The 12947-nt window shown below is 26.2% G+C and overlaps 1 protein-coding gene across 1 annotated transcript in view; it reads right to left on the reverse strand.

Moving 5' to 3' along the window:
• Positions 1-282: 282 nt before the first annotated feature.
• The window catches only part of LOC122507640 (uncharacterized protein PFB0145c-like), a 34924-nt gene continuing 22259 nt past the window's right edge, over positions 283-12947 (reverse strand). Inside the window, exon 2 of the mRNA XM_043620455.1 lies at positions 283-6175. Within this exon, the coding sequence (XP_043476390.1) occupies positions 291-6175 (5885 nt within the window). The 3' untranslated portion in view covers positions 283-290. The remainder of the gene's footprint in view (positions 6176-12947) is intronic.

The raw sequence follows: 12947 nt of genomic DNA on the forward strand, positions 1-12947 counted from the left end.
TGCAAAATAAATCTAAATGTAAATAATAAGTTATTGCAATTTTGTATGATAAACTTAAATTTTTAACATACATTACTTTTTATTTATAAATTTATTCATGCAATTATTAAAGGAAAATAATAACATTGTAATCAATTAAAAACATACTTTATTGTCTTATATTTTAAAAATTGTAATAAATTAAAGAATAAATTTCTGTTTTTTCATTTACATACTATATTTGTTATTTGCACACTTTTTTGTTCAATTTACATATAAAACACTGTTTTCTTTTCTTAAAATACAAAGATTCATTTTTTATTTTTTTGTGATTGACGCCTGCACAGTTTACATTTATATTTATCTAAGATATCTTTATTAACTCTTTTATTTGGCCGATAGTTAATGTTTTCTTCATCATCAGAATTAATTTCTCCTTTATACGCACATTGTTTGTGAACGTTTACACTACATTCTTCACAGACAATACATTTTTTGTCTTTAACTTTAAATTCGCAATAAGCACAATTTTGTGGTCCTTTTTCAGCACAAATAATCAACTGATTAGCAACATTATTTCTAAACTTAAGAGGGTTGAAGTTTTCTTCCATTTCTGTGTCAGTTGCAATACTATCCAAATAGTACTGGATGTAAACTCCACAGTTAGACCCATCGTTTACTGGTTGATATGGTCTTCTTTTTACGTATTGTTTTACTTCAAATTTCCCTTTTTTAAATTTTCCAAAAGAAGAATTAACGTCGCAAACTTTTATAAATTGATAAAATGCCTCTACCACTCTGTCTTCATCACTACCTTGCATATAAGGATCTATTAACGTTATGAACAATTGTTTTACATTAACAAATAGTAATCTCCAATGTCCAAGGAACAAGTAAGGCATTAGAATGATATCATTCAGAGGTTTATTCATTTTATAAAATGGGTGAATGGTATCCTTCCTTTTATTATAAAAATCCCCTAAAAATATACTTGTATTATCAGTTGGAATGTAAGTAATATTTTCTGACCAAAATTGTTTTCTACACACAGAATAAGAGTCAATGATTTGCCCGTCAATCCAACCTGAATCGTTTGTAAGAGATTTTAAGTGCTTGCAAGTAATATGAATTTCGCTGGTTGTTGAAAATACACTATCTCCAAACGTGAATTTTCCAACTATTATGTAATTCGATTTCGAAGTAGAATAATATTCTAAATTCTTTTTCTCATTTTGAGAATATTCGATTATATTATCGCCTATGTTTTCTACTACACATTCTTCGTGAATTGTTTTTTGACGTTTTTCTTCTAAGTGTTTTCCGTTTTCATTAATTATTTTCCTTTTCCGTGAATCAGTTTTCTCATTTTTAAATATTTCTTTATTTAGATTGACTATTTCTTTTTTTTTCTTCAGGTCATCAACTTCGTAATTTGATCCAGTCAGTTTATTGTTACTAGTTTGAATAAATTCTTTTCTTACAAAATTTTTTGTGCCGTGTTTAGATACTAGTCGCTCTGCTTCATTTTCCTCTGCTGTTATTATTTTCTTATCAATGATTTCTTTTACCAGTTTCGTCAAAGTTTTAGCCGACGCATGATTAGCTTTTCTTTGAACCGATTGTTTACCTCTTCTCCACACGTCAACAGTTAAAGGATTAGAAGCTGTATCTGGATAAGCTGGCTTTTCTTTTTCTTTCTTAGTCATTTTTATTCTCGCATCTTCCCCCAGGTTACATTCTGCTACAATTTCATCAACATAGTCTTCAAGTTCCCTAATGACTTGTCCTGCTGCACAATTTTTTCGCTTTTCTAAGATAGAATGTTTTATTGTTGCATTGTGTGTTTCTACGTAACTATTACTAACGCGAGAGATATTTTTATCAATAGTATCGAGCATCAATGCTCCACAAATAGAAATGAAAGGCATATACTCCAGTGTTAAATATTCTGCAAATCTAGGACAATAAAATTTATTCAAATTTTCATCGTTTTCATCATCGAGTAAAGCTTCTTCTTCATTGTATTTGTTCTGCAATCTTACTAATTTTATATAAAACCGTTTATAAAATTCTGATTGGGTAAATACTGCTTTGCTGTCTTTATAAAAGTACTCGAATTCTTTTTCAATCTTATATTCCTCTATAGCATTTTCAATAACTTTTACTTCTTTGTAAACACTTTTCATTTCATCCTTTATATCTTTTGTTATCATGCCGGAGAGAATGAGAATTGACCTATTAGCTTTTTCTGCATCCTTCGTTAACAGAATGTGTAAAATATCTTCAAATATAACGTCTACTTCATCAATAGTTCGACTTAATAATAACAAACTGAATATGTCTAGAACAAAACTTTTCTTATCTTTTAAACGTATATAATTTTTGTCTATAGTTTTTGATGTTCGATGCATTACGTGAGCAAAACACGTCAATAGGAATGTTAAGTGGTTTGGAAGGTCTTTTTTCTTTGTTAAATAATCATAAGTCATATTAATGTAATCAACTACTGTCATTTTATTCCACTGTAATGTTATGGCGTTTATTGATGCCCAAGACCAGTCGACAACAATAGCTTTAAAAAATGGCCATTCAAATTTTTCTTTCAGAACAAATTCTTCAAAATCCATCAAAAATTTGCCTATAGAAAAAGCGTCATGATTCACCGTTAACATCTCTATTGCTGGAATTTCGGATTCATTAACTTTGCACACTATGCAATAGTACATGACTTTATTGCTAGAAACGTCATCTAGTTTCCTAGCTATGGATCCTGTAGAATCACAATGCCCAATTCTAGTTGATTTATTATCGACTATTGCTTGTAATTGCCGTTTGCTATACATGACTGTTCTCAAAGGTACTGACACATTACGAAGATAAGGATCATCTTTTTTACTTTCATTTATACACAGCTGACATAAATCTGAAAGTACTTTATCTTCCAAAGTTAATCGATGTTTACTTTTATCTTCTTGTCTGATTTTGTGTAGCGTTTTTATTTTCATCATATTTTGTGGATGACCATTTTGCCACATATCTTTGTTTAATGATAGTTCTGTCTTCAATTGAATTTTTCTAGCAGATTGATGTTGTAAAAGTCTCTTCATTTCATCTCGTTGCTTACCTCTGATCTGTTTATACTTTTTTGTTGTGCCATCATGTGAAACTAACATTTTTTTATTACTTAATACTCTCAACGTTGTATGTTTAAGCTCTAAATCTCTTATTTCACATTTAAAATGTTGTGAATGAATATGATTTTGAGAGCAAAATGCGTATATAATAATTGTATTTTTTACACTGTTATTAAATCTAAAATTATAAAATGTTAAACTACATGGGCATTCTAAAATTTCGAAAAAACATTTCTTAATAGAACCATATATGGTATCTCTGTCATATGTATCCGTATTACTTTTCCACATTTTTTGATCGACTTGTACTTCACCTATGAACTCTTCATATTTTATCCTTTCTTTTTTTGCTGTTTTACTAGTTTTTTCCATTTCTTCTTTTGCTTTACTATTATCTTTCTTTTCTATCTTGTGACATATTTTTCTTAATTTCTTCTTTCTTGCTGTATCATCACCATCAGCATCTTCATTATATTCATCACCATCTTCATTATATTCATCATCATCGCCATTCTCATCATCATCACCATTATTTTCATATCCATCATCATCACCGTCGTTACCATCACCATTATTATATTCATAATCATATTTATCATCATATTCATCATCATCGCTACCTATACTAACATTATCATCATCATCTTTAACACAATACTTCTCATCATAATCATGCTCACTATTCTCATAATTAGTAGTCTCATCATTGACATTAATTGCATCACAATCTCTATTCTCAACGTTTTTATTATTCTGACAATAATCCTTATTTTCACACTCATCATCACTAATTCTATCAAAACAATTCTTAACATTTTCATTTTTATCGTCGGTTGACTTGTTCCAACTATTCTCATTAACATCACTCTCATTCGTTTTAAACTCATTATTTGTTGTACTATAATTATCATAATTATAAGCATCAATATCATTAAAAGTACTCCCCTCATTATTATTCTTCTTTTTTTCATTATTATTTATACTATTAATATCATTGCGACTACTCTCATTTTTACCATTTTTGACAATTATTAAATCACTATTACTCTCAAATTTATCGTCCTCTTTCATATTTTTATTACAACTATTTTGGTCAAAAGTAATTTTATTTTCACGACGTACATTCACACCTTTTTTATTGCAACTATATTTATTTTCATCACACTCATCAATAACATTCTCATTGCACTCATTCTTATTATCATTAAGGTCTATAATTTTATTTATTTTTATCCATTCTTCTTGATGAATTATGATTTTTTCCTTTCTTGTGTCCCTACTTTTTGGAAATTTGGAAGAATGCATTTCTTCTGTCTCTTCATTGAAGTCAAAAGCTGAAAAATCTTTTGCATTGTCTACTACTACTTGTGTTTCTGTACAAATTGTCTCTTTTAATTCTTCATTAAAAGTAGTTGCAGACAACTTTTGTGTTTCTTTTTCATCTTCTGCTATTTTCCCTATCACACTACTCTTCTCTTTTCTTTCTTCTAATCTCTCTTCTTTACATTCTACTTTCTTCTCCTTTGGTTTCTCTATTTCATCTTCTGCTATTTTCCCTGTCACACTACTCTTCTCTTTTCTTTCTGCTAATCTCTCTTCTTTACATTCTACTTTCTTCTCCTTTGGTTTCTCTATTTCATCTTCTGCTATTTTTCCTGTCACACTACTCTTCTCTTTTCCTTCTTCTAATCTCTTTTCTTTACATTCTACTCTCTTCTTCTCTGGTTTCTCTATTTCATCTTCTGCTATTTTCCCAGTCACACTACTCTTCTCTTTTCTTTCTGCTAATCTCTCTTCTTTACATTCTACTTTCTTCTCCTTTGGTTTCTCTATTTCATCTTCTGCTATTTTTCCTGTCACACTACTCTTCTCTTTTCCTTCTTCTAATCTCTTTTCTTTACATTCTACTCTCTTCTTCTCTGGTTTCTCTATTTCATCTTCTGCTATTTTCCCTGTCACACTACTCTTCTCTTTTCTTTCTGCTAATCTCTCTTCTTTACATTCTACTTTCTTCTCCTTTGGTTTCTCTATTTCATCTTCTGCTATTTTTCCTGTCACACTACTCTTCTCTTTTCCTTCTTCTAATCTCTTTTCTTTACATTCTACTCTCTTCTTCTCTGGTTTCTCTATTTCATCTTCTGCTATTTTCCCTGTCACACTACTCTTCTCTTTTCTTTCTGCTAATCTCTCTTCTTTACATTCTACTTTCTTCTCCTTTGGTTTCTCTATTTCATCTTCTGCTATTTTTCCTGTCACACTACTCTTCTCTTTTCCTTCTTCTAATCTCTTTTCTTTACATTCAATTCTCTTCTTCTCTGGCTTCTCTATTTCATATTCTAATATTTTTCCTGTCACGCTACTCTTCTCTTTTCTTTTTTCTAACCTCTTTTCTTTACATTCTACTTTCTTCTTCTCTGGTTTCTTTATTTCATCTTCTGCTATTTTCCTTGACACACTATTCTTCTCTTTTCCTTTTTCTAATCTCTCTTCTTTATATTCTACTCTCTTCTCCTCTGGTTTCTTTATTTCATCTTCTGCTATTTTCCCTGACACATTATTGTTCTCTTTTCCTTTTTTTAATATCTCTTCTTTATATTCCATTCTCTTCTTCTCTTGTTTCTTAATTTCCATCTTTTTTGTGTAATAATGGAATTCTTCTATTAGTTCAAAATGTCCCGATCTATCACTTCTAGAAAAAAACAACATAATTGTTGAATTATTTGTAATGTCCGGAGTGTTGAATCTTCCAATATTTTTCACAATTTCATGATTTTCTGTTTCCTTAAATATTTGTACATTGACATTGTATAATTGTGAAAACATTCCAATTTCAAAATCAGTACCATATTTTCCATTTCCCCCCATCTTCTCATTATAATCCGCAAAAGTGTTACATTTTTTTTCGTTTTCATCTTGAGTAGCATGTAAATTATATTTAAGATCATTCCAGTTACATTGAACATGATTTACAATTCTTTGGCGTATTATTTTATGCGTATCGTTTTTATATATATGATTCTCTTGATCAGTAAGCCATAATGCAAGAGAGTGAAACAAGCAATTTCCATAGCTACGTAAACCTGACAGAACCATATTGTCGGATCACGATGGGACCTATTGCATAATTAAGGGCTCATTTAGGGCTAATTTAATGCCCCATTGCCAAATTTCCGGCCCTTTATATTTTAAAAAAAATCCATGGTTTTGTCACCCTTACTTCAAGCTGGCAGAACCACCTTCAAAAATGCTTAAAATGGTGTTTTAACAATTTTTCAATGTACGACAAATTTCGGCTCAATTTCGGCTTCAAGTTTCCACAATAAAAATTAATTAATATTATAATTTAACAAAAAATTTAAAAAGGGCTGACACATAATTTATCCCCTTGTCCTTGTTTTTCATTAACTATTTAAAGTCTGAATTACTTTCATTAATTCCATTTCTTCCACACTTGGTATGTAAAGGTTTTTTCAGGGTTTTATGGTTACGAATCTAAAATCAAAATTCAAAATGGCGTATCCAATATGGCGGACAAAACAAATTAAAAAATCAACAGAATTTACTTGAAACTTTGTACTGTGAAGTTTTCAGGGTTTCTGATGATGAATCAAAAGTAAAAATTTCAAAATTGAATATGTAGGATCCACACTGAAAAAAATATTCTAGTTTTGAGAAGAAAATTCCTCTTGAATCAAGAGGAGTATTTTCCTCTTATTCTAAGAGGAATATTCTTAAGTGGAGAATAATCCTCTTCAAATAAGAGGATTATTTTTGAGACATACACCCAGAGAAATGGTAGGGGAGGGTGGGGCAAGACGGGGTACTTAAGGTTTAAAGCGCAAAAAAACGAAAATTATGTAATATATACTTTATTATTTTTTTTTTAATCATCTTTGGGAATCAGTCTTTCGTAAAAAAGCCGTACAAAGGCCATCTGATTCTTAAATAGCTTATAATTAATAATATAGAAAAACTTGCAAATCACCCCATCTTGCCCCACCAGGGGGCAAGATGGGGTACCTGTAGGGGCAAGATGGGGTACTAAATGAAACAACCTATTTTTGTCGACAAATTTTACAGGTGAAGGTTGCATCTTCATCTTCATGCATAACTGCAGTGAGCCCATTGGCCGCAGACAAAAAAAGCAGCCCAGCCTTCATTTGAGTCTAAATAATAACCATTACAATAGAGACAAGGTGTATTTTCCACTTTACCATCGCTAATTGATGATTTAACCTGACAAGCTTTTTTCTTTTTGGTCACTCTTATTTTATTCAGTCTTGATTTTAGTAGTTTTCTTAACTTCTCTTATTTCTCTTTTTTTTGCTTAATTTGTGAACCCCGTCTTGCCCCCACCTACGAAATTGAAGAAAAAGATTAATTACTACTATTTACGATTCAACAAAGAAAAAAAACTTATGCTTCCTTTCTCCTGTAACCCTTGACAGTTAGAAAAAAATTTATACAGTCCATTAACTGTTATTATTAAATAATAAACACCTCCTAAAAAAAGTGAAAAAATGACAAGAAAATCGTCGAAAACAGTTTTTTTAGGAAAACAGATAAAAGATTTGTTCTCATGACTTTTAGGTTTTATAAACAAGATACTATCGTCTCGGTGCAGTATTATGTAAAATATAATCGCGATTGGTTAATTCGTTTGTTAAATAAGGCCGGTACCCCGTCTTGCCCCACCCTCCCCTATATTTGTCTCAGAACCAACTAGACTTTTTATTCGATTTAAATAAATTTTATTTGGTTTGAATGAAATTTTATTTAGCTCAAATATATATTTTATTTATACCGAATAAAATTTTTATTTAAAACAAATAAAAAGTCTAGTTGGTTCTGAGACAAATATACATTTATTTAACTTAAATAAAATATATTTGTTTTAAATAGTAATTTTCTCTGGATGTGTTCTCTCTACTTTAGTAGAACTTTTTTTTAGAATGTGCAAATAATGAGTTATTTGAAACAATAATTAATTTATTTATTTCACTCAATTAATTGTATATTTGATATTAATAAGAATTATTTGACGCAATTAATTAATTTTATGGCTTTAAGTAAACTAAATTATTTAATGCAAATAATGCAATATTTAATGCTAATAAAGTTTTTAATAAAAACAAATAAAAAAATATTTAAAACTATTTATTTATTTCATGCAATGGATGTTAGATATAAATAAAAATTATTTTTCTTAATTCATTTTAGGTATTTTTATTTTAACAATCTAAAAATATATTATATGAATAATAAATATGTGTTAAATGTATTAAATATAATAATTTTAGTAAGGTTTATATTAATTTAAAATAATTTTATAAAAATATTAAGAAATCTTGACATTTTTACACTGATATTTATATAGACATATCGAATATATTTTTCCAAGTCGCTTCGGTTGTCGATGTCGTTAAGGCTCTGTAATCAGATTTTTAATTAGTTAAAAAAAAGGTGCCTAATACTTTCAAGCTTTGAGTCTCTTAGAAAATTGAATCGAGAGTGCAAAATTTGAATTTTTGTTATTTCTATATATAATTATAAAAATTATAAAAAGTTTCGTTTATTTAATACAATGTGAAATTTATTTGTAATTAAAATTTTTTAAGCACTTACTGATTATTGTTTAATATTTTCAAAAATTTGTTATCGATTTTTCTTCTATAAGATTTGCCACGAAAACCGTAGTTTTGGAATAAAATACAATTTATTTCAATTTTTATAATGTAAAAAGTATAACTATGGACAGATCTTTCAAAAATTATTATTGAATGATTTTTCTAATTAAATTTGTAAAATATATACAACTAATAAATTTTTAATAATTGAAATTTATAAATTTAACTAAAAATAATTGATTTTTCAAGTATTTTATTCCTATTTTTGAAAATCAACTTTTGAGGAGTTTTAATTGAAAATTTTGAAAATAATTTAATTATTAAAAATTAATTAAAATTAATTTAAATTTGCTTCTAAAAATTATATTAAAATATTTTTGAAAAAAGTAATACTTATCGGAATTTTTCCTTACAATTTTTTAAAATTCAATTAGTTTCAATAATTTTAATTACACATTTCCAAAAATTCAAATACGTACAAAAAAATAATAATATTAAAGATTTTTAGAATTATTTTTATTGTTTTTTAACTTATTAAAATTTTGGAGAAGTCATGTTCATTTTTAAAATTGAAATTGATCATAAAAATTTATTTTTTTAAGTAGTAAACGAACTTACAAAAATAAATGCCCTTTTGTACATTAGTGTACTAATATTAATTAATAAATTTGAAAAACACTCTATAGTGCTAGGTTGATTATTTCCTTTTATATTTTTCAAAAATTTAATTATTTTTTAACTTTTCAATTGCTTAAATAAAAACTTATTAACTTTCAAAAATTATTTAAAAAATAAAATTCTTGTGACATTACTGCATATGAATTAAATGAACGAATTTTTCGACGTTTTTTGTATCTTTAATCGACTTTTTTTCCTTAAAGTCGATCCGAAGCCTGATAATTTTAAAAGTTTATTGATTTTTAAATAATTTTACTAACATTAAATCATATGGAAAATTTTTGTTTTTTAAATAATCAAAAAATCAATTTTTTAGAGAAAAATTTTAATTGAAAATTTTAGAAAATAATTGAATATTAAAAGAGTTATAGTGAAATTTTTCTTTTTAAATAATTAAAAGGTTTTTAGTTTAAATTTTTAATAGTTTGTATTTTGAGTAATGTTAGTTGAAAACTCTGATTACTTAATTTCATTTTAATATTTTAGTTCAATTTTGCTTCCTCATGAGGAAGGTTATATGGTCTCATTTTCATCTAGGATATATGTATATTAAATCCTGAGCAAATGTCCAGATGTATGTGTGTGTGTCACAAAAATCTACAAAATTTTTTTTATACAATTTTTTCAAAATTAAAAAAAAAATTTTTTTGGTATTTTTTGAAATAACTTTTTTATTTCTTAATATTTTCATTAATTTTTCTTAAAATTACATTCTTGACAAGAAAACGAATCGATTGATATATAAAAAGCGTACATTTTATCAAAATTTATAAAATAAATCGATATTTTTCTTTTTCACAAAAAATCCAAATTTTGTATTTTTTTAATTATTACCTTAACACAGTAAAATAATAATTCTATAAAAAAAAATCAAGCAACTGGTTTATATTATATTGACGAAGCGAAATGGTCATGAAATGAACAACTTGTTTTTTAAATTAGTTGATTTAGAAAATTGTATCTTTTCAAAATTATTTAATTAATTGTACATTTTTTAGCTGAAAAATCTATAAGTAATAAATTTGTTCCTCTGTCTATGCTATGCTGAGATTTCAAAAATTTTTTGTTTATTATTAAGCAATTATCTAATATTCTAGTGATAAATTGTCCCATACTTTATTTGTTTTGCTAATTAATTTCCCATTTTCTAAAAATATTTCGTTTTTCCTTTTTTTTAAACAGAAATTTGATTTAAAATCAAAAGAAATTTTGATCTAAATGTCTTTTGGTATTTCTTCCCTAATTCAGGGAAGTCTGATTCCGGGAAACTACAGAAAACTGTGGCGACGCTCAATTCCGCGAAAATCGTCTCAGACTATGACTCTATTGGCCCACCTCCCACTTTCACCCTTCCCATGCATAGCTGATTGACAATATCTACTGTCAAAAATATCAGTTTTTAAAGAAATTTGGTCATTGACTAATGCATTGTATCGCGCGAAAAAATGTCTAATAGACCGGGGAGGAGGCCAAGAGTTGATGAAGAAGATTTAATTAACTTATTTAAAAAAAGGAAAAGCGAAATATTTTTAGAAAATGGGAAATTAATTAGTAAAAATAATAAAGTGTGGGATAATTTATCACAAGAATTAGATAATCGCTTAACAGGAAGATCGCTTTACTCAAAACTGTGCGAAAATTCATTTCGGGATAAAGTGAACAATGACAATAAAAAAATGAGTGACTCTGAGGAAAATTCTTCTGTTAATTTGTCTTCTTTTAACGTCGCGGAAAGTGATTCGTCTTTCGATGAAAATGAATGGGCGTTCGATATATTCGTCAATAAGGACGAATTTGAAAAATTAATTGTTGAAGTCGAGTACAATCGAAAGGCAGGAAATCATAATTACGTTCGGGTTTTGAATCGTCTTCGACCAGGGTTATGGGAGGATTTGATGAGTGAAGAAATTTATACAAAAACCAAATTAGAATGTGGTTTTAATTTCATAAATCACTATCTAACGAAGGACAGAAACAGTGGAGTAATAAACGGTAAGTAAAACATTGCTTTCTCAAAAAATAATTAACTAGAGGAATAAATAAGTAAATAAATAAATGATTAAATAACTAAATAAAGGAGTAAATAAATAACAAAAATAATAACTAAATAAAGAAATAAATAAATAACAAAAATAATAACTAAATAAAGGAATAAAAAAAAAAATAATAACTAAATAAATTAAGAAAAATATAAATGAATAACCATATATCGATATATATAATAAAATAACTAAACAAATAAATATTTAAAAAGCAAAATAACTAAAGAAATGAATAAATAAATTATTAATTAAATGAATAAATAAATAATTTATTCAGGGTGTCTACTATTTTCATTCAACAAAATTCCCGTTTTTTTACCGGCTTTGTTCTAATATTTCTCGGTATTTTTACATCAAATTAAAATTTATTTAGATATAAACATAAATAAATCTACCAATTTCATAAATTTTTATTATAGTTTTTATGAATAATTAAAGTTTCTTTAAATTTTTTAAAAATAATCTTTCTTTAAGCTTTTTTTTAATCTTTATTTAGTTTTAATAGAAAATTTCTAAAATAATTGAATTAAACAAAGAATTAAAATTTTTTTTTAAATAATCTTGTCTGTTTATAATTGTAATTAAAAATTTGATTTGTAAATTTTATTAAAATTATATTCATAATAATTGAATTTTTGCAAAGATTTTTACTATTTATAAAAGTAATTGAATCCTTCCTAAGAATGTTATTATTTATGAAAATAATTTAACTCTTGCGAAGAATATTATTAACATTCTTGAAAATAAGTAGTAATAATAAATTTTTACTTAATAAGTAATGAACATTTTTTAATATATTCAAGAAATAAATAAATATAATTTATTAGAATATTCAGAAATTTAAGAGAAGTTTAATAATTATAATTATTCAATAATAATATAATAATATAGTTATTTTCAGTTGAATTTCACAAAATATTTATTAATTCAATAATTATTATATATATTTATATATTATTATTATTATTATTATTATTATTATTATTATTATTATTATTATTTATATTTTATTATATATATATATATTTAAGTCAGTGGCTGATTTTTTACTATCTAATTAATTATTTTTAACTAATTCAAATTTAGAGAACAGTTTATAAATATGTGTAAAAATTGAAATAAAAAACAATTTTTTTAAAAACAAATTAAAATAATAAAAAATTTTTTAATCTATTGAAAAAATTTCCGGTTTAGCAGAAAATTACTGGCTTATTCTCGGTTTTCCCGGTAAAATTATATTTTAAAATTATATTTAATTCAATTGATTCAAGAAAATATTTAATTGATAATACTCAATTAATCAGTTATTTCAATCAATTAATTTTTTTTTGAGAGTAAACACCCTGTAATTAATTCAATAAATGAGTTAATAGCGAATGTTACAATAGTAGTATAAATAAGATTTAATATAAATATAAAATAAGTTACTAAATAATTGAATAACTAAATACTTAACTAAATTACTAAAACTAAGAGCCAGTCTCATA

The sequence above is a fragment of the Leptopilina heterotoma genome, unplaced genomic scaffold (assembly GCF_015476425.1).
Source record: "Leptopilina heterotoma isolate Lh14 unplaced genomic scaffold, ASM1547642v1 Lhet_493, whole genome shotgun sequence".
In the NCBI taxonomy this organism is placed as follows: domain Eukaryota; kingdom Metazoa; phylum Arthropoda; class Insecta; order Hymenoptera; family Figitidae; genus Leptopilina; species Leptopilina heterotoma.